Source organism: Macaca thibetana, chromosome 16, assembly GCF_024542745.1.
Source record: "Macaca thibetana thibetana isolate TM-01 chromosome 16, ASM2454274v1, whole genome shotgun sequence".
Lineage (NCBI taxonomy): Eukaryota > Metazoa > Chordata > Mammalia > Primates > Cercopithecidae > Macaca > Macaca thibetana.
Window position 1 is genome coordinate 26,885,362 of NC_065593.1, and position 22,837 is coordinate 26,908,198.

General features: G+C 44.0%; 1 protein-coding gene across 7 annotated transcripts in view; it reads left to right on the top strand.

Moving 5' to 3' along the window:
* Positions 1 to 22,837, top strand: part of RHOT1 (ras homolog family member T1) — an 85,626-nt gene that overhangs the window by 11,101 nt on the left and 51,688 nt on the right. For all 7 annotated transcript variants that reach the window (XR_007720272.1, XM_050763789.1, XM_050763791.1 and 4 more), the window contains exon 2: positions 21,578 to 21,636. Coding sequence is in view for 6 of the 7 variants with exons in the window: in XM_050763789.1 (XP_050619746.1) it covers positions 21,578 to 21,636 (59 nt within the window). In the remaining variant the exon portion in view is untranslated. The remainder of the gene's footprint in view (positions 1 to 21,577; positions 21,637 to 22,837) is intronic.

The window sequence follows — 22,837 nt, forward strand, 5'->3', positions numbered from 1 at the left end:
CCATTCTGCATAAAGAGTCTGTTCTGTACACACAGAGTCTTTTCTATATCATCCTCACATATGTATTGAAACCTATTCTCTGCTGCCTTTTTTTTGCTGCACCAGTTGGTTACTAGTGTTGATCTCGTTTGAAGGAGAGGGATAGCTGAGCAATAGCTTTTGTTCTGCAGGCCACATCATCTGCATATGGGCAATGAAATTGTCCTCTGAAACAGTGTTTAGCTATTTTGCCAAATGCTAAAGTTTTCCAGTTAAAAATATAACTCCATAGTTACCCTCCTCCCCCCAGTGTATTCTAATTTCAATAACTTAGGAAGAGCCAACAAGTCTTCTTACTAAAGAAACATAAAAATGAGGAGTAGGTCTCTTTGCCACTTGAAGCAGGGGGTGTTTGTTATCAAGAAAAATAGCCAGTAAGGGGTAGAGTGGTAATTGGAATCAGATAATGTTATTTCTGCTTCACGAATATTAGGAATTTGCTGTCATTTGAAACTAGATGTTCAAAAGATGTGATGAAAAGACAAATTTGTAGCCTGGATAAATCTAGATAATTTGTTCTATAGTGATGAATTATGTTTTCCATGGATGACCTACTTAGAAGCATGGAGTCTCAGAACTGTGGCATATTCTATTGAACTGGATTAGAAGGCCTTCTGTCCTTGCGGATAATTGTGGTCTTCCTTTTAGTTTTTATAGATTACTTCAATATTTCTCAGGCAAAATAGAAGAAATAGAGGCCATTAGTCGGTTGGCTAATAAAGGATAATTTTTGTGTCCTCTATATTAATAACATACTAAATGTTTGCATCAAATGTATTTATATTACATTTTATACATTTTATTATAAATTTTATTTGTAATTATTTGTTACAAATTTTATTATAAAATACAATGTTTTATATGCATTTGTCCTATAATTTTTATAATAAATATAAAGTTTAATTAGTACAATTTAAGAAGAGCTTGGGATTTTTGTCTCCTCATAAACAATCTTTATTTTCTGAAGCAGTTAAAAATACAGTGTTTATATCATATTTGCCATTATTAAGATACCTTTTTGATTTTAAGCATATTTAAATAGTTTTTAGAATTTAATATTCTAAAATGTTTCGTTATCTTTAAGGCACTCTTATTTATTTCTCAGTTAAAATTAGCGTAGTCTGGGTGTGGTGGCTCATGCCTGTAATCTCAGCGCTTTGGGAGGCCAAGGCAGGTGAATCGCTTGAGCCCACGAGTTCCAGACCAACCTGGGCAACAGAGTGAAATCTCGTCTCTAAAGTGTGTGTGTGTGTGTGTGTGTGTGTGTGTGTGTGTAAAGAGAGAGAGTGTGTGTATGTGTGTGTGTGTCTTGCTTTGTTGCCCAGGCTGGAGTGCAATGGCATGATCTCGGCTCACTGTAACCTCCACCTACTGGGTTCAAGTGATTCTCTTGCCTCAGCCTCCCTAGTAGCTGGGATTATAGGCATGCGCCATCAGGCCTGGCTAATTTTTTGTATTTTTTTAGTAGAGATGGGTTTTGCCATGTTGGCCAAGCTGGTCTTGAATTCCTGGCCTCAATTGATCCAGGGAGGCCTCAGCCTCCCAAAGTGCTGGTTATTACAGGTGTGAGCTACTGCACCTGGCCAAAATATTAATTTTTTAAAAAATAGCTTAAAAGTGGCTTTTACACTTGCTGCTTTATTATTCCTTTGATAGTCTCACATAGGGTTAGGTAGGCAGGCCCTAAGGAGAGCAAAAAGCCCTAGTTTAGATTCACTGAAGCATTTTTTAACCAAGTCACATTTGTCTGATCCTTTATTAAAGTAGCTGTTATTTCACTGCCCTTCCAAAAGGAAATACAAAAATGATACTGATGAAAATGTGCTATTTTTTTTTTCGCTAAATTGACTGTCATCTGTCTCTCTTGCTCCAATTTTGAACTTTTGCTGCTAATGAACTTTTTTTTTTCCATGTATAAGAGGCAAGAAGACCTCTTTTCTAAATGGTCCATATTTATTAGTACTCTGGTCAGAGAAATCCAAAGTCTACCATATTGTAGGTTTTCTGGATGCTTTATCATACTGGGCCAGGTTTGTGTGGGAGATAGGCCTACAGCTGGACCAGCAAAGGTGCCGAGAGAGGAACCCTGTCCTCCTACCTGGTACTTTGTGAGTGAGAGATACTGATACAGACAGTGGAAAGAATAGCTGGATATCTCATTCTTATCAGGAAGATTGTACAGTTCTATGATTTGGGATATGTCATAGGCATCAGAGTACAAAGCAGGAACTGAGGCCACAAGCCTCTCCCATTGAGTATCTTGCATTTAGAAGTCACTTGTGGGACTCTCAGTGAAAGTAGAGTTCCATGCCCAGTTGAAAGAGTCTAAGGGCTGAGGTGGAAGGGAGCTGTAGAAATCTGAAACCACAGGAGAAAAAGCATAAGGATTGGGGGATGTTCTGGGGGAGGTGGGCACATTCTTCTTGGATGGAAGGTATCTGGTTTGGTTGCTTTGCTGATTGCTGCTGCTGCTTCAGTTTGAATCACCGGTTCCTAAACCAAACCGGGGAGTGGGGGAAGAGAGGAGATTGTGGTCTGTTCTTGGAGAAGGCATTCCAGGCTTCTCCTGAGTGAAAACAACCAGGTTATCATCTTCATGTCCTCTCCAATTCACCATGACACTGTGTTCTTTACTTTTGACTCTGGTAGGTTGAGTTTCAAAGCTAGTTTCTCCTGAAAATTTCTATCTAGGAACATGGTCTGGCTAAACAGAACTTCCTAAGCTCTTCATACTGTTGGCGGGTGAATTAAATATGTTCTTGATGCTTTCTCCATGTTGCTGTAGTCCCACCTTCTTGGAGGCTAAGGTGGGAGGATCACTTGAACCTGGGAGGTTGAGGCTGCAGTGAGCCAAGACTGCACCACTGCACTCCAGCTTAGATGACAGAGTGAAACTGGGACTATCTGGATCCTGTGGTGGTATCACCTTCATGTTGGAATCATTCCTGTTGATGAAAGGGTCTGGCTGGGGATTCTCTGGGGCCATTCTGTTCATCATGGTTTCTGAAATCTGTCATGAATCCCCTTAGACGAACCATTTTCAGTCCTGCGTGGTGTGTCTCTCTCTCAATGAACTTTTTTAAAAAAGGAAATCACGGCCTGGCGCAGTGCCTCGTGCCTGTAATCCCAGCACTTTGGGAGGCCGAGGCGGGCAGATCACAAGGTCAGGAGTTCAAGACCAGCCTGGCCAACACAGTGAAACCCCGTACCTACTAAAAATACAAAAAATTAGCCGGGCATGGTGGTGGGTGGCTGTAATCCCAGCTACATGGGAGGCTGAGGCAGGAGAATTGCTTGAACCCGGGAGGTGGAGGTTGCAGTGAGCCGAGATCACGCCGTTGCACTCCAGCCTGTGCGACAGTGCAAGACTCTGACTCAAAAAAAAAAAAAAAAAAAAAAAAAAGGAAATCACTCTTGCATTTTAATGTGGAAGAGATTCATGTTCTTTGATTTTTAAAAGGTCTTTTATTGTACAATTACTTCACAAACTAGATGGTATTTTTTATAATGTACTAAGTGCTGAATTACCTCAAATTCTTTTCTAGATGAGGCAGGATGTGAATAAATTTTTTAAAATCACACTTTAAAAGATAGTGACTGATATAAATAAACAGAATTGCCCCCACTCTTTGTTACTACTGTGTTGTGTGTCTGTATGTTCAAGCGTGAGTAAAGCTACTTGATTGTTGTCGACTTTACGACTGCCAAAGTGTTTTCTTTCCTGTCTCTGAGGCCTGCCCTGCTGCAATAGACCTGGTGGCAGGTTTGTACTTTGGCAAGAGCCTGCTGCTACACAGGCAGCCAGAACTGCCCTTCAGACTAATGAGCAGAGCTGTGAAGAAATCTGAATTTCCTCATAATGTTTGTTGTCTGTTCTGAAAATATCACTGCAGATATAGGGAGTCCATGGGAAAAGCAGAAGGGGACTGCGACTGGGAAAAAGATTGTTCTAATGAGTTTTAAGAAGAGATGAGAGTCTTTTCTCTCTTGGACCTTCAGGCCCCCACTTGGGTTTCTAGCAAGCAAATTTTTCATTTATTTTCTCTTATAAAGCCTTTTAAAATAAATTTCCACTCCTGCTCTGAAAAAAAAAAAAAAAGAAGAGAGTTGAGGAAGAATGGATGAGTTTTAAGGGCCATGGTGAGGGAGGGAACTTCAAAGGGAACAAAACATATCTTGAAAGCCTGGGCTGGGCGTGGTGGCTTATGCCTGTAATCCCAGCACTTTGGGAGACCGAGGTGGGCGGATCACGAGGTCAGGAGATGGAGACCATCCTGGCTAACAAGGTGAAACCCCGACTCTACTAAAAATACAAAAAAAATAAAATAAATAAATTAACCGGGTGTGGTGGCGGGCGCCTGTGGTCCCAGCTACTCGGGAGGCTGAGGCGGGAGAATGGCGTGAACCCGGGAGGCAGAGCGTGCAGTGAACCGAGATTGCGCCAGTGCACTCCAGCCTGCGTGACAGAGCGAGACTCTGTCTCAAAAAAAAAAAAAAAAGCCTGAATTTTGCTAAGAAATCCTGTGTGATTGGGATTAAGGAACAAGTGCTTTCTTGGAAACCAGTAGACTTTCAGTGTTTGGGGATCGGCTTAATTTTGATCACATTATTTATCTTTTTTTTTTTTTTTCTTTTTGAGACAGGGCCTCACCCTGTTGTCCAGGCTGGAGTGCAGTGGCATGATCATGGCTCACTGTAGCTTCGACTTCCTGGGCTCAGGTGATTCTCCTATCTCAACCTTCCAAATACCTGAATATAGGCATGCATCGCCATGCCTGGCTAAGTTTTAAATTTTTTGTAGAGATGGAGTTTCACCATGTTGTCCAGGCTGGTCTAGAACTCCTGGGCTCAAGTGATGTGCCTGCCTCAGCCTCCCAGCATGCTGGGATTACAGGTGAGAGCCACCTCACTTGGCCTGTTTAACGTTTTTTGAACTGTGGACTAAAAGGTAGATTTTTTTTTCTTTCTAAAACTGGTGAGGGCCTTAGAGTGCTAGAACATGAGCAAAATTTTAAAAAGATAATTCTGAAAAGGGGATTATGAGAAGAATCAGGGTCTTAAGCATATTAAGGTAGGCACATTTCTTAAGGACCTAGAGTGGGACTGAATTATTGAATGTCAGCTTCATTTTTGCCATCCTTAATATAGTAGATGAAAGATGAGAATATAGAAATATTTAAAATATCCAGGTAGCTGGGCTCTGTGGCTCATGCCTATAATGCCAGCACTTTGGGAGGCCAATGCAGGAGGATAATTTGAGGCCAGAAGTTTGAGACCAGTCTGGGAAACGTAATGAGAACCTATCTGTACAAACAATTTTTAAAATTAGCTGGGTATGGTGGCATGCACCTGTAGTCTCAGCTACTTGGGAAGCTGAGGCGAGAGGATCACTTGAACCCAGGAGTTCAAAGCTGCAGTGAGCTATGATCATGCAACTGTACTCTTGCCTGCACAACATAGTGAGACTTTGTCTCTTAAAAAAAAAAAAAAAAGAAAACAGGCCAGGCACAATGGCTCATGCCTGTAACCCCAGCACTTGAGAGGCCAAGGCAAGAGACGCACTTGAGCTCAGGGGTTTGAGGCCAGCCTGGGCAACATAGGGAGACCCCATCTCTACAAGAAATTAAAAAAAAAAATTGGCTGGGTGCAGTGGCTCATGCTTGTAAACCTGTTACTTTGGGAGGCTGAGGTGGGTGGATCAGTTGAGGTCAGGAGTTCGAGGCCAGCCTGGCCAACATGGAGAAACCCTGTCTTTACTAAAAATACAAAAAAATTAGCCGGGCATGGTGGCACATGCCTGTAATCCCAGCTACTCGGGAGGCTGAGGTAGGATAATTGCTTGAACCTGGGAGCGGAGGTTGCAGTAAGCCGAGATTGTGCCATGCACTGCAGCCTGGACAACAGAACAAGATCCTGTCTCAAAAAAGAAAAGAAAAAGAAAAACAGAAGTATGGTAAGTCAGGGACTATCTTTCTGTGTTGCTAGCATTAAATACATTTTCTTTCTTTCTTTTCTTTTCTTTTCTTTTTTTTTTAGTTTTGGTTGCCAGGGAGGATCCTAACACATTAAAAAAAATTTTTTTGAGACAAGGTCTCACTCTGTTGCCCCAGCTGGAGTGCAGTGACTCAATCATGGCTCACTGCAGCTTCGACTTCCCAGGCTCCAGGGATCTTCCCACCTTAGCCTCCCAAATACCTGAGACTATGGGTGTGCACCACCATGCCTGGCTAATGTTTTATTTTCTGTAGACATAGGGTCTTACTTTGTTGTTCAGGCTAATCTTGAACTCTTGGGCTCAAGTGATTCTCCCACCTCAGCCGCCCAAACTGCTGGGATTAGAGACATGAGCCACTGCATCTGGTCTAAGTGTGTTTTTAACTTATATTTTCAACTTGTGATGGGTTTATGGGGAAGAAATCCCATCATAAGTGAAGGAGCATCTGTGTTTTGCTTCCATCGTGCATAATCATCTGGAATCAGGATGAACTAATATGAATGTTGACAGCAATATTACCTTGAGCTAGCTGACGGTTTGGGGTTGCTGGAACCTTAAGCAAGGGCAGGATGAATGTAGTTATTTAAGGAAAAAGGGTTATGAAGTGTTGCACGTAAGTTGGCAAGACCTGAAAATTCCGGGACCCAACATTGGCTTGGTGAGTTTTACTTTGTTCTTGTAGCTAGACGAATGTTTCTGCCAAATCACTTTCCCACACACAGTTAAAACAGATACAGTTTGCAGATCTCTCTGCCATTTCTAGGGTACTATATCTTACCTAGTGTTGTGTGAATGTGTGTTTTGAGACAGGGTCTCACTGTGTCACCCAGCCTGGACCAGCCTGGTGTGCAGTGGTGTGATCATGGCTCACTGCAGCCTCAACCTCCTGGGCTCAGGTGATCCTCCTACCTCAGCCTCCCAAGTAGCTGCGACTACAAGCACACGCCACCACGCCTGGCTAATTTTTAAAATTATTTTTGGTAGAGACGGGGTCTCGCTGTGTTGCCCAGGCTGGTTTTGAACTCCTGGGCTCAAGTGCTCCCCTCACCTCAGCCTCCCAAAGTGCTGGGATTATGGGCATGAGCTGCCATGCCTAGCCCTTAATGTTAATGTGCACTTTTTCTCATGTTACAGACCAGTTTTCTAGGTGTGCTCCATGGAAGTTTAAGCATATGCTGTAAGCATGTAGATAACATCTAGTCCACCTATCCCCACCTTTTCTTTTGTTAACTGATTTAACTGGTGAGAAAAATTGAGGCCCAGAGAGCTGTAACTCAGGATCATACTGTAATGGCAAAAACTGGTTCCTGAATCCAGATTTTCTGACCCAGGCCAGTGCTCATTTTAACATCTTTAATTCAAACTGATTATCATCATGACATTTACCATTTGTGTACTTAATGTGTGCCAGGTCTTGTGCTAAGCATTATATAGCTCTCATCTTGATTAATCCTCTTAACAATTCTACGAGGCCGGTCAGTACTTTATAGATGAATAAACAGGCTTGATGACTTGCTTGAGGAAGCACAGCAAGTAAGTGCTGGAACTAAGATTTCAGCCCAATTCTGTCTAGTTCCAAAGCCTGTGTTCTTTTTTCTTCTTTTCTTTTTTGATTAAATATTTATGTAAAAGGTAATAAAGAATAATATGACAAATACCCAACACCCAGTTTAAGAAATAAAGTATTACCAACCATTTGAAGCTCCCTTCCCATTACATTGTCCTCTCTTTCCCTCCGAAGTAATCATCCACTTTCCTGAGTTTCAAATTTGTTCTCCTAACCACCAAGCTATACAGCTGCATTTATTAAGTGCCATGGGAGCTGGAGCTACTGTTAATCAACAGTAAACAAGAAAGACATGTTTTCTGCCCTTGAGGAGTTTCCTATGGGTGATAATGAAATATTTGTTTCTTAATCTTTCTGGAGATCTTCAGTAGCTGGCAGGAAATGTCACATTTTCATCAAGGAGGTTTAAGAAGTCCTTCAGGGGATCACTGGTGATATGTTGGGAGGTTGCCTAGATATTACACACATGAATCAGAGTTAAGAATACATGTGTTGGCTGGGCTCAGTGGCTCATGCCTGTAGGGGACGCAATGCAATTTCGGCTCACTGCAACCTCTGCCTCCCGGTTTCAAACGATTCTCCTGCGTCAGCCTCCCTAGTAGCTGGGACTACAAGCGCATGCCACCACGCCCAGCTAATTTTTGTATTTTTAGTAGAGATGGGGTTTCACCTTGTTGGCCAGGATGGTCTCTATCTCTTGACCTCATGATCTGTCCACCTTGGCCTCCCAAAGTGCTGGGATTACAGGCGTGAGTATTTTAGCTGTAAGTTCTTTTGATAAATACAGAGCTCACATACCCTCTGAGTTCCAACACCAATTTTCCTATACCAACTGAGTGTCATACAATTCAATTCAATTCTAATGATGGCAGTGGCAGCCATCCGGAGTGGCCGTTGGCTGCAGCAGGGAGGCGCAGGCGGTGGCAGCAGGAGCAGCTGCTGGAGCAGCAGTGGTGGCGGTGGGACCCCTGTGCTCTGCATCCCTGAGGCAACTGAGTGCACCATTACCACCTCTCATGGCTGGGCAGGACCTGCTTCCAGGCCAGAGCCTCCACTGTGGCCTCAACCTGTCCCCCGACTGTGTCTCAGGAGCCCATGAGCACTCTGCTGAAGGTGCAGCTGGGACTCGTGGGGCCAGCCTCAAGATCATCGGGTTCGTTTGTGCGGCGTTGGCCGGGGCTGCCACACCACCTGTACCTCATCTGCTGCTGTTGCAGGGGAAATGTGGAGAGGAGAGGTGCAGTCCTCAGAGCCCACCCCTGGGAGCCCCCTGGAGCCTGATACCCTGAGAGCCACCATGATGGGGCCGGGCCGAGTCACCCACTGGCAGGGGAGCAGTCTGGTCAGGCACGGAGGGGTGGGCAGAGAGGGGCCCCGAGGTGGAGCTGGGTCCTGAGCGGTGCCGCGCTCCGTGGAGCTGGCAGGAGCTGGAAGCAGGCAGGAGCCCCACCTCCCAGTCGCAGCTGCAGCTGCCCAGCCGTGGCTGTGGACCCAGGCATCTCTGCAGTCTCAGGGGCCTGGGAAGCCTGTGGACTTGGAGGTGTCTGCTCCTGCTGCCTGGCCTCTCCTTGCTCCTGCCACCCGTTCTGATCTCAGAGTGAGGTTGGGGCCAAGCCTAGGTGCTGTTGCAGCCTGGCCAGGTGTGCACGTGCTTGGGGCAGTGGTGACATGCCAGACCCCTGCCACTTTGGCCCGCTCCAGACTTTGGGCACTGGCGAGCATGGGAGGGAGGCCGAGGGCAGCTTGGCGCAGGCCTGCAGGTACCCCCTGGCACTGTCTTGGCGCCTTGAATGCCAGCAGGAGGCAGACAGGCTCCTGGGCAGAAGGGGGCAGGTCCGCACCTTCAGGCTGGGGACGGCCTGAAGCCCAGGGGCTAGGCTGCTGATCCCGCAGACTAGTGTGGGAACCTGTGGCGCGGGTCCTCCCATGGCTTCCCATGGACCAATCGGCACACTCTTCCTCCCCTGTGAGGCCCATAAAAAGCCCCCCCGGACTCTGCCAGACCAAAAGAGAGACGACGGGATGACCTGCCTACAGAGAGGAACTACCCTCTCTGCTGAGAGCTGAACATTCTTCGGGACAACATGCTAAGCAGAGAGGAGCTATCCTCTCTGCTGAGAACTGAACACTTGTTGGGACACCCTGGCTACAGAGAGGAGGTACTCGCTGTAGGTTTCCTCTGAGCTGTTCTGTTGCTTGGTAAAGCTCCTGTTTGTCTTGCTCACCCTCCACTTGTCTGTTACCTCATTATTCCCAGATGCAGGACAAGAACTCAGGACCTGCCGAATGGTGGGGCTAAAAAAGCTGTAACACAAACAGGGCTGAAATATGCCCCTTGCTTGCTACCTTGAGAGCGTAGAGAAGGAGAGAAGAGCTGCAGCCCTTTAGGGAGCCCGGATCTGGGAGCTCCCTTAGCCAGGGCTGTGACTCCCTCTTTGGGGCCCTGTGGTTCCTGGAGTTGCCAAGCTTCTGGGCACCACTGTGTTCTCCATTGCAGCTGTGGAAGCTGCTTGTGATGCGCCTGGTCCACCTGCAGCCTTGCAGGGAGATGGTACCCAAGCTGGCACCTGGAGCTGCCCACCCCACAGCAGCAGCCGGCATGCCTGGCTGTGCACAGTGGTCAGACCCCTTGCTTGTTCACACACCCCTCACCACTTTGTGCCTGGCTCACCTTTGGCAGGCATGGGATCCAGGCTGGTCGTGTGAGTTGAGCACAGCCTGCAAGGCTGAGTGGGTGGAACGAGCCCAGTGGGCCAGAGCAAAACTTGAGCAAAGGCACCACTGGCCACAGAAGTTTCCAGTTGGTGAAATGACACCCCAAGGATCCTGTAACACTGACACCACCCAGAGTTAGCTTCAGATCCACTATAGTCGCCCAGTGGGTTCTTCTGCCTGCTACACAGACAGACCAATTCACTGAGACCACAGTATTGTAGTAAAGAAATAACTTAATTAACACAAGGCTGGCCATGCAGGAGAACTAGATGTATCACTCAAATTAGTCTCCCAGAAGGCTCAGAGGTTTGGGTTTTTCAAGGATAGTTTGGTGGGCAGGGGGCTAGAGAATGGAGGGTGTTTTGATTGGTTGAGGATTAAATCATAGGGATGCAGAAAACATTCCTCATGTGCTCAATCAGCCACTGATTAGGGGCCACAGGATCGATTGAGTCACAAGTTGTGGGTCCTGGTAGAGTCAGTCCTTCACCAGAAATGCAAAAAAAATCTCAGAATGCCAGTTGTAGGCTCCGCTATAGTGATGTTATTCACAGGAGTCACTGGGGAAGTTACAAATCTCCTGACCTCCGGAACAATGGTTGGTATTGTTTACACCTATATCTTAGCAGAATTCAGGTCCCTCACATAATCCTAACCTTGTGGCCTTTCATTAGTTTTACAAAGGTGGTTTAGTTTTAGGAAGTGCTGTTATCATTCTTGCTTTAAGATTAAACAGTAAACTTAAATTCCTCTCAAGGTTATCTTGGCTTATTCCCAGGAATGACCAAGGACAGCTTGGAAGTTAGAAGCAAGATGGAGGCCGGGCGCGGTGGCTCACGCCTGTAATCCCAGCACTTTGGGAGGCCAAGGCGGTCAGATCACGAGGTCAGGAGATCTAGCCCATCCTGGCTAACACGGTGAAACCCTGTCTCTACTAAAAATACAAAAAATTAGCCGGGCGTGTGGTGGGCGCCTGTAATCCCAGCTGCTCGGGAGGCTGAGGCAGGAGAATGGCGTGAACCCGGGAGGCGGAGCTTGCAGTGAGCGGAGATCTGGCCACTGCACTCCAGCCTGGGCGACAGAGCGAGACTCCATCTCAAAAAAAGAAAAAAAAAAAAGAGGCAAGATGGAGTCAACTATGTCAGATTTCTCTTACTGCCATTCATAATTTTACAAAGGCAGTTTCACCACCAGTTAAAGAGCAAAGTTCCCAACAACATTGCCCTTACTTCAGCAGTGTGCACTGTGGCCTGACCAACTACAAATTCAGGGCTTCCTACTGCCCCCTCAGACTAGAGCGCATCACAAAACTCGGGAAAGTGCTATATTCACGATTATACAAATGAACAACCAGATTGAAGAGGTATGTGGGGAAAGGTCTGGAAGGGTCCTGAGCTCAGGAGCTTCTTTCCCTGTATGGTCAGTGTGCACCACCTTCCTGGTACATTGACCTGTTCACTAACCAGGAAGCTCTCCTGATCTTTGATGTTCAGAGTTTTTATATGGGTTTTCAGTAGGTAGACGCGATTAAGTCATTGGCCACGTGCTTGACTCCAGGTCTTTCCCCATTGGAGGTTTTGGGATGGGACTGAGAGTTCTGACCCTCTAATCATGTAGTTGGTTTTTCTGGTGAAAACCCTGCTAGCATGCTCTGTTGCCTCCTTCTCCCCATATGAGTTACCTCATTAGGATGAACTCAAGTATGGTTGAAAGGGACTCATTATTCATAATAAAAGACACTCCTATCATTCAGGAAATTCCAAAGGATTCTGATGCTCTGTGCCAGGAGCTGGGGACAAAGACCAGATGTATTCTATATCACACCCTCCTTTATATTATTTGAAATTTTAACATTTTATTTTTTACTAAAAACAAATTGAACAAAGTAATTTTAGCATATGTTTATATTTTAACTGCTTCAGCAGTTACCTGTTTTTCCCAGTTCTCCGGTTGCTGTTAAGAAAATATTTGAATGGTAGTTCCAGAATCTCCAGGAGGTGGGACTAATTTCCTTAGTGATGATGCTGAAAATACAGCAGTACTGCTGTGCTTGGGCCAGGTGAAGTCAAATCAGATGATTCAGTCTGGTTGATGTGCTAGAGGCCCTTTTCCCATTCATGTAAAATTGGAAAATTTTGTTCACTATCCAAGTGTTTCCAAATATTTGGTTATTGTGTCAATGTAGACTATATATATTAAGTATATATCTTGGGTATAAATTTAAGTTATAATTTGGCCGGGCGCGGTGGCTCAAGCCTGTAATCCCAGCACTTTGGGAGGCCGAGACGGGCGGATCACGAGGTCAGGAGATCAAGACCATCCTGGCTAACACAATGAAACCCCGTCTCTACTAAAAATACAAAAAAAAAATTAGCCGGGCGAGGTGGCGGCGCCTGTAGTCCCAGCTACTCGGGAGGCTGAGGCAGGAGAATGGCGTGAACCGGGGAGGCAGAGCTTGCAGTGAGCCGAGATCGCGCCACTGCACTCCAGCCTGGGCGATAGAGCGAGACTCCGTCTCAAAAAAAAAAAAAAAAAAAAAAAAAAAAAATTTAAGTTATAATTTAATAGAAATGTGGCACAGAAGTAGTTCAAAGGAGGAAGTGGAGGAAATAAGAGCTATAGGTAGAATTTGAACCATCCTTGAAAGGTAATTATTAATAACAATTGGGAAAGTAGAGAGGAGAGCGGGAATGATGTTTAGATGAGGGAAACTGTGAGGTGGGCAGGATTTATCGTGGCTTGTTTGGACTTATACAATGCAGAATGGCCTTATTTGAGCAAATTGAGTGGGGGATAGTGGGAAATGAGATTAGATAGGTGAGCTAGGGATAGATTATGATATTCAAAGGCCAGTAGAATGATTTCATTTTGATGTGGTAGATAATTGAGAGTCAAAGAAAGTGTTTGGTCAGGTGAGTTAGAAAATGAAAAAAGCATGTAAGAAAAATGGACCAGCATTTGTATTGTTGGTAGATTAATGAGGAGAGAGACTGGAGAAAGGGATAGGAAATTTGGGACTGGGAGATTTTTCAGTAAAAGTACCATAATTAGGGAAATAGGGGAACAGCGAGGGAAGGAATGAATATTAAAAATGTCAAAGGAAAATTTGACAGATCTTGACTGCTAAATACAGAGGAATGATGAATCGGAGATGGTACATTTAAAAAATTTTTCTTTTTATCCAGATATGTGAAAAGAATGTTAGCCAAGGCTGGGCGTAGTGGCTCATGCCTGGTAATCCCAGCACTTTGGGAGGCCGAGGTGGGCAGATCACAAGGTCAAGAGTTCGAGACCAGCCTGGCCAATATGGTAAAATCCTGTCTCTACTAAAAATACAAAAAGGAGCCGGCGTGGTGGTGTGCACCTGTAATCCCAGCTACTTGGGAGGCTGAGGCAGGAGAATCACTTGAACCTGGGAGGCAGAGGTTGCAATAAGCTGAGATTGTGCCACTGCACTCCAGTCTAGGCAACAGAGCAAGACTCCATCTTAAAGAAAAAGAAAGGGGAAAAAAAAAAAAAGAATGTTAACTATATTGGTGATAACTATCTAAGTCTGTTACAATGTAATGTAAAAGTAGAGAGGACCACCTAGTGGCCATGATCAGTGGTATCCCCAGGATCAAGAATAGTGCCTGGCTTATAGAATTGCTGAAGAACTATTTATCAAAAGATGAAAGAATGCATTTAACCTGTCAACTTTGGGGTAAATTTTAGTTGTCATCTTTAACATCCCAATTTTTTTTTTTTTTTTTTTACGGAGTCTCGCCTTGTTGCCAGGCTGGAGTGCAGTGGTGTGATCTTGGCTCACTGCAGCCTCCACCTCCCAGGTTCAAGCGATTCTCCTGCCTCAGCCTCCCAAGCAGCTGGGACTACAGGCATGTGCCACCATGCCCAGCTAATTTGTTTTTTTTTTTTTTTTTTTTTTTTTTTGAGACGGAGTCTCGCTCTGTCGCCCAGGCTGGAGTGCAGTGGCCAGATCTCCGCTCACTGCAAGCTCCACCTCCCGGGTTTGCGCCATTCTCCTGCCTCAGCCTCCCGAGCAGCTGGGACTACAGGCGCCCGCCACCTCGCCTGGCTTATTTTTTTGTATTTTTAGTAGAGACGGTTTCACCGTGTTAGCCAGGATGGTCTCGATCTCCTGACCTCGTGATCCGCCCGTCTCGGCCTCCCAAAGTGCTGGGATTACAGGCTTGAGCCACCGCGCCCGGCCAATTTGTATTTTTTTTTTTTTTGAGACGGAGTCTCACGCTGTTGCCCAGGCTGGAGTGCAGTGGCGCGATCTCGGCTCACTGCAAGCTCCGCCTCCTGGGTTCACGCCATTCTCCTGCCTCAGCCTCCTGAGTAGCTAGGACTACAGGCGCCCGCCACCGCGCCCGGCTAATTTTTTGTATTTTTAGTAGAGACGGGGTTTCACTGTGGTCTCGATCTCCTGACCTTGTGATCTGCCCGCCTCGGCCTCCCAAAGTGCTGGGATTACAGGCTTGAGCCACCGCGCCCGGCCCAATTTGTATTTTTAATAGAGATGGGGTTTCACCATGTTGACCAGGATGGTCTTGATCTCTTGACCTCATGATCTGTCTGCCTTGGCCTCCCAAAGTGCTGGGATTATGGGCTTGAGCCACTGTGCCCAGCCTAACATCCCAATTTTTAATACCAAAAATGGACTTTGAAAATAATACTTATTGAGGCTGGGCGTGGTGGCTCACACCTGTAGTCCCAGCACTTTGGGAGGCTGAGGCAGGTAGATGGCTTGAGCCCAGGAATTCAAGACCAGCCTGGGCAACATAGTGAAACCCTGTCTCTACTAAAAATACAGAAAATTAGCCAGGTATAGTAGTGCACACCTGTAGTCCTAGCTACCCAGGAGGCTGAGGTGGGAGGATCATTTGAGCCTGGAAGGTCAAAACTACAGTGAGCTGTGATGATACAATTGCACTTCAACCTGGGTGACAGAGTGAGACCCTGTCTCAAAAATAAATAAGCTGGACGTGGTGGCTCACACCTGTAATCCCAGCACTTAGGGAGGCCGAGGCGGGTAGATCACTTCAGGCCAGGAGTTCAAGACCAGCCTGGCCAACATGGTGAAACTCCCTCTCTACTAACAACAACAACAACAACAAAAACAACAATACAAAAATTAGCCAGGCATGGTGGCACACACCTGTAATCCTAGCTACTTGGGAGGCTGAGGCACAAGAATGGCTTGAACCTGGGAGGTGGAAGTTGCAGTGAACCAAGATTGTGCCGCTACACTCCAGCCTGAGTGATCGAGAGAGACCCTGTCTCAAAAAAAAAAAAAAAAAAAAAAAAAAAAAGTTACTGATCTTTTCTAGTTACAAAAATTTTGTGTTTGCTTTTCTTTTTTTTTTTTTTTTTTTTTTTTTTTTTTGAGACGGAGTCTCGCTTTGTCGCCCAGGCTGGAGTGCAGTGGCCGGATCTCAGCTCACTGCAAGCTCCGCCTCCCGGGTTTACGCCATTCTCCTGCCTCAGCCTCCCGAGTAGCTGGGACTACAGGCGCCCACCACCTCGCCCGGCTAGTTTTTTGTATTTTTAGTAGAGATGGGGTTTCACCATATTAGCCAGGATGGTCTCGATCTCCTGACCTCGTGATCCGCCCGTCTTGGCCTCCCAAAGTGCTGGGATTACAGGCTTGAGCCACCGCGCCCGGCCCTGTGTTTGTTTTTCAAGATAACCACTGTTAGTATAATATATTCATCCAGGGTTTTTTCTATGCACAAACATATTTATCTTTAAAATGGGATCATATTGCACATGTTGACTTATACCTGCATAAGTGTCATTTTTAGAAGTGAAATGGAACTTCGGCCTCCAAATAATGACAAACCATAAAATAATAGGATAATACAGGAGTCTGTTACTCTGTACTCATATATAAATAAATAAACAGGCATACTTCAGAGATACTGTGAGTTTGGTTCTACACTGCCACAGTAAAGTGGCTTACAAATTTTTTTGGTTTCCCAGTGCATATAAAAGTTATGTTGACAGGCTGGGTGCAGTGGTGCATGCCTGTAATCCCAGCACTTTGGGATGCCAAGATGGGCGGATCTCCTGAGACCAGGAGTTCAAGACCTGCATGGCCAACAAGGTGAAACCCCATCTCTACTAAAAATACAAAAAACTTTAGCCAGACGTAGTGGCACATGCTTGGAATCCCAACCACTCAAGTGGCTGAGGCATGAAAATTCCTTGAATCTGGGTGGCAGAGGTTGCAGTGAGCCAAGATTGTGCCACTGCACTCCAGCTTGGGTGACAGAGCGAGACTCTATCTTAAAAAAAAAAAAAAAAGTTATATTCGTTTTACGAGTAGTCTGTTAAGTATGTAATGTAATGTCTAAAAAATGTACATACCTTAATTAAAAAATACTTGATTGTCAAAAAATGCTAATGATTATCTGAGCCTTCAATGAGTTGTAACCTTTCTGCTGGTGGAGAGTCTTGCCTCAGGGTTGATGGCTGCTGACTGTTTAGGGTGGTGATTGCTGAAGGCTGGGGTGACTGTGGCAATTTCTTAAAATAAGACAACTATGATGTTTGCTGCATCGATTGACTCTTCCTTTCACTAAAGGTTTCTCTGTAGCATGTGATGCCATTTAATAGCATTTTACCCACAGTGGAACTTCTTTCAGAATTGGAGTCAGTCCCCTCAAACCCTACTGCTGCTTTATCAACTAAGTTTGTAATATTCCAAGTCGTTTGTTGTCATTTCAGTATTGCTCACAGCATCTTCACCACTAGATTCTGTCTCAAGAAACCACATTCTTTGCTCATCCATAATAAACTCTTAATCTGTTCAAGTTTTATTATGAGATTGCAGTAGTTTAGTCACATTTTTAGGCTTCACTTCTAATTCTAGCTCTTTTCTTGCTATTTCCACCATATCTGCAATTCCTTCATTGAGGTCTTGAATCCCTCAAAGTCATGTGAGGGTTGGAACCAACTTCTTCCAAACTCCTGATAATGTTACTTTGATCTCCTCCCATGAATCATGAATGTTCTTAATGGCATCTAGAATAGTGAATTATTTCCAGAAGGTTTTTAGTTTACTTTGCCCACATCCATCAGAGGAATCACTGTCTATGGTAGCTATATATAGGCTTACAAAATGTAAATAGTAAGCCTAAATAATAAGTCTTGAAAGTTGTAATTACTCCTTGAACCATGGACGGCAGACCGGATGTCTGGTTAGCAGGCACAAAAATAATCTCGTACGTCTCCATCAGTGCTCTTGGGTGAACAGGTGTATTGTCAGTGAGCAGTAATATTTTGAAAGGAGTCTTTTTTTTGAGGAGTTGGTCTCAGTAGTAGGCTTAAAATATTCAGTAAACCATTCTGTAAACAGATGTATTGTCATCCAGGCTTTGTTATTCCATTTATAGAGTGCAGGCAGAATAGATTGAGCATAATTTTTTTTTTTTTTTTTTTTTTGAGACGGAGTCTTGCGCTGTCACCCAGGCTGGAGTGCAGTGGCCGGATCTCAGCTCACTGCAAGCTCCGCCTCCCGGGTTCACACCATTCTCCTGCCTCAGCCTCCCGAGTAGCTGGGACTACAGGCGCCCACCACCTCACCCGGCTAATTTTTTGTATTTTTTAGTAGAGACGGGGTTTCACCGTGTTAACCAGCATGGTCTCGATCTCCTGACCTCGTAATCCGCCCGTCTCGGCCTCCCAAAGTGCTGGGATTACAGACTTGAGCCACTGCGCCCGGCCTTTTTTTTTTTTTGAGTTGAAGTCTCGCTGTGTTGCCCGGGCTGGAGTGCAGTGGTGCAATCTCGGCTCACTGCAAACTCCGCCTCATGGGTTCATGCCATTCTCCTGCCTCAGCCTCCTGAGTAGCTGGGACTACAGGCGCCTGCCACAACGCCTGGTTAATTTTTGTATTTTTAGTGGAGCCTCCTGAGTAACTGAGATTACAGGTGCGAGCCACCATGCCCGGCCAGATTGAGCATAATTTTTAAGGGCTCTAGGATTTTCAGAATGGCAAATGACCACTGGCTTCAATTTAAAGGCAACCTGCATTAGCCCCTAACAAGAGTCAGCCTATCCGTTTAAGCTTTGAAACCCGGCATTGATGTCTGCTCTCTAGCTATTGATGGCATCTTCTTCTGATATAAGGCTGTTTCATCTACACTGAAAATCTTGGTTGGGTCCTATAATACCAGCAACTTGGGAGACCAAGACAGGAGGATTGCTTGAGGCCAGGAGTTTAAGATCATCTTGGGCAACATGGTGAGACCCTGTCCCCACAAAGAATAAAAAAATTCACTGGATGTGGCGGCGTGGCCTGTAGTACTAGCTATTCAGGAGGCTAAGGCAGGAGGATTGCTTGAGCCCAAGAGTTCGAGGCTACAGTGAGCTATGATCATCCCACTATGCTCCAACCTAGGTGACAGAGACCCCCATCTCAAAGGAAAACAAAGGAAAAGTGCACACACACACACTCTCTCTCACATACACACGCATATATTTTTTCCTTCAGACAGAGTTTCACCCTGTCACCCCAGCTGGAGTACAATGGTAGGATCATGGAGCACTGTCTTCTCCAACTCCTGTGCTCAAACAGTCCTCCCGCCTCAGCCTCCCAAATAGCTGGGACTACAAGTGTGTGCCACCACACCTGGCTAATTTTTTAAAAACTGTTTTGTAGAGACAGGGTCTCACTATGTTACCTAGGCTGGTCTGGAACTCCTGGCCTCAAAGAGTCCTCCCACTTCAGCCTCACAAAGTGCTGGGATTACAGGCATGAGCTGCTGCACCAGACATACACACACACACACACACACACACACACACAAATATATATAATATTTATATATAAAAATATATTTATTTATATATATTATATATATAAGCCTCATAAATTATTCTGATACATGGCTTTAGGGGTCACCATTCCCTTTTGATGTTAAGTATGGCACAATAAAGAGAAAACATTGACTTGACCATCAGGAGATGGGTTATTCTCTTAAATCTGCAACTAATCTTTTAGTGAGACTTGGAGAAAATGACTGTCCTGGATCCCAGGTTCTTTATCTGAAAATTTTCTGGGGAGCTGAATAAACTGACATTGCTAACTAGATTCTAGCGGTTCTATGATGATGGATTCATGGACATCATCAGAACTCTGTGAAATGTGACCTGTGGTCAGCCATTTGAAAAAGGCCCAAACCTTACACAAGTCAATTGAAAAGGCCTGTAGAAATCAGAGCTAGAAGACACCTGTTAAATCATCTAATCTATCCCTCTATCAGCGGTACTCAGTTGTTCATAGCATTCTCTAAGCTGTTTTCACTGTCCTTCCTGTGTTCTAGACATTCACTATTTTCCCAGAGACTTGGCTTGTGTTCATCCTTCCTTTTAATCGTTTAAGAAGGGAATGGGACTTTTCTTAACTCAAAAAATTTCATTTCTTTTATATTTAGACTTTAATTTTGGAAACTATAATTTGTTGATAATGGCAGAGATTAGTAAGCATGTGGACTGTTTTCCTCTAGATTCACAAAAGGATTTAGTTGATGAGTTGAATGTCTAACAGTAGTAATTATATGATCAGAAAGTGACAGGAATAGAAGTCAAATTTCATAATAAAAGTTAAGATTTTAAAGTTTGTGTATAAAAAAATTGCTAGAATAGAAAATGTAATAGGAGACTTTCTTTGCTTTTACCTTGTTACTAACCCTTTAAATATGATGCTCTATGGAAGAAAGAATGTAGAGATGCATAGAAATGGGCACTCTGATATTCTGTTTACGAGGATGTAAATTGGTTTTTTCGTTTTTGGAGATAGTTTAACAATGTCAGTTAAAAATAAAAAAGATCTTGTGCACTAACTTGAGTTCTACTTCTAGGAATTTATTCTGTGGAAATACTAATTGTTGCATTGTTTATAAAAGTGAAAACTTAGGGCTAGGTGCAGTGACTCACACCTGTAATCCCAGCACTTTGGGAGGCTTAGGTTGGTGGATTGCTTGAGTCCAGGAGTTTGAGACCAGCCTGGGCAACATAACGAAACCCTGTCTCTATTAAAAATACAAAAAAATTATCTGATTGTAGTGGCATCTGCCTGTAGTCCCAGCTACTCGGGAGGCTGAGCTGGGAGAATCACCTGAGCCTGGGGAGGTCGAGGCTGCAGTGAGCGAAAAAAATCATACCACTGCACTCCAGCTTGGGCAATCAGAGTGGGACCCTGAATCAAAAAAAAAAAAAAAAGTTAAAACTTGGAAACCATTCCAATGTTCCTTGTTAAGAGTTTATTTTAATAAATTATAATACATCATACAGTGGATTCTAATACAACTATCAAAAATAATGCAGGATGGCTGGGCGCGGTAGCTCACGCCTGTAATCCCAGCACTTTGGGAGGCCGAGGCAGGCAGATCACCTGAGGTCAGGAGTTTGAGACCAGCCTGGCCAACATGGGGAAACCCTGTCTCTACTAAAAATACAAAAATTAGCTGGACATGGTGACACATGCCTATAATCCCAGCTACTTGGGAGGCTAAGGCATGAAAATCGCTTGAATGAACCCATGCGGTGGAGATTGCAGTGAGCCAAGATTGCGCCACTGCACTCTAGCCTAGGCAACACAGTGAGACTCCATCTCAAAAAAAAAAAAAAAAAAATTTTTAAGAAATATAAATATAAAATGGGTTTATTATTGCTGCTTTTAAAAATTGTTTAAAATATATATAACTTATTAACTGTAAGTATACAATTCAGCAACATTAAATTTATTCATAATGTTGTGTAACCATCACCACTATCTGTACTTAAAACTTTTTTTTATTATCCTCAACAAAAACTATGTACCCATTAACCAGTAACTTTTGTCTTCTCTTCTCCTAGGAGTTTTTATGTACTGACATGAAATACTGCCCAAATGCATAATTAAGTGATAAAGGAAAATTGCAAAGTAGTGTGATAACTATGATTCCATTGTGGTAAAATATTACAAGTTAATATAAGTATAGGAAAAATCTGGGAGAATATTAAAATGTTAGTAGAGGATGTTAGGAGGGATTTGTGCTTTTACAGAATATATTTTGGCAAGTTTTTAAAAACAATGAGTATGTGTGACTTTTCTAAACATAAAGATATACTTTTAAGTATTATACTAAAACTTGATAATTTGGATGCCTTAGATTTTAGCTAATGAGTAACAAACTTCCTTATGTGGTTGCCGAATTGAGCTTATGTAGAACCTAAACACTTTATTAAAGTAACGATTTTTCTTTTCACAGCTAGAGTGGGGAAGACATCACTGATTATGTCTCTGGTCAGTGAAGAATTTCCAGAAGAGGTAAACATTTTGATTTCCATATTTAAATTTTTAAAAAAATTATCAAAATCCAATTAAAATGAACTGAACTCTGTCTCTTTTGGCCTGTGTTATGTGCTTTCTTTTGGACAGTTGAGACTTTTTTTCTTCCTTGTTTAGAGACAGGGTCTCACTCTATTGCCCAGGCTGGTGTGCAGTGGTGCCATCATAGCCCACTGCAACCTCCAACTCTTGGACTCAAGCAATCCTCCTGTCTCAGCTTCCCAGAGTGCTGGGATGTACCACTGTGCCCTGCCAGTTGGGACTTTTTAAAAAGCTACTATTTGTTTATCAGTTATGTCTATGAAGTACAGTATAGAATAAATAACCAACCTATATCTAAGTTCACCTAAGTCTTTTGCATTTTCTTCCTTTGACTTTGTCTAGGACCTTTGTACTCTCTGTGCCTCAGTTGTCTCATCTATAAAATGGAAGCTGAAAGGGATATAGATAAAATATAAGCTCTATAACCCTTTCTTAAAAATAAAATGTTGCTTATAAACCCAAAATATAAAAAAGATAATGAGCATTCCATGAGTTGAAGTTAAGGGGAAAGGTGTGAATCCCTTCTTGCCTTCTGCCTGACACTCCCTGGTCTGTGAGGTGTTTTTGTCGGAACCACTAGAATTATGATACATATATTTGAAAACCCTTAATATGATCTACCTGCTTCATTTCACAAATGATGAAACGACCTCATTCTACCTTTGCCTACCTCAAAGGATTGTTATGGGTCTCAAATGAGATGAATTTAATAGCAGGGAAGTGCCACCAAAGGTAGTAAGGTGGTTTTATTATTACTGGCAATAAATTTACATTTTGGAAGTTCTAGAGTGAGGAGCTATTGGCTAAACTTTACATAAAGTTAGCATATAATTAGAGGGAATGAAATTTGTACAATGGGATGAACATAATTTCAAATTACCCTCTTTCTTGCATAGCAGGTATCATTAGTGTCACAGTTTACATTTATCCTTCTTTTACTCTAGTTTAGATAGGAATATCTGTACGGCCGGGCGCGGTGGCTCACGCCTGTAATCCCAGCACTTTGGGAGGCCGAGGCGGGCGGATCACAAGGTCAGGAGATCGAGACCACGGTGAAACCCCGTCTCTACTAAAAATACAAAAAATTAGCCGGGCGCGGTTGTGGGCGCCTGTAGTCCCAGCTACTCGGGAGGCTGAG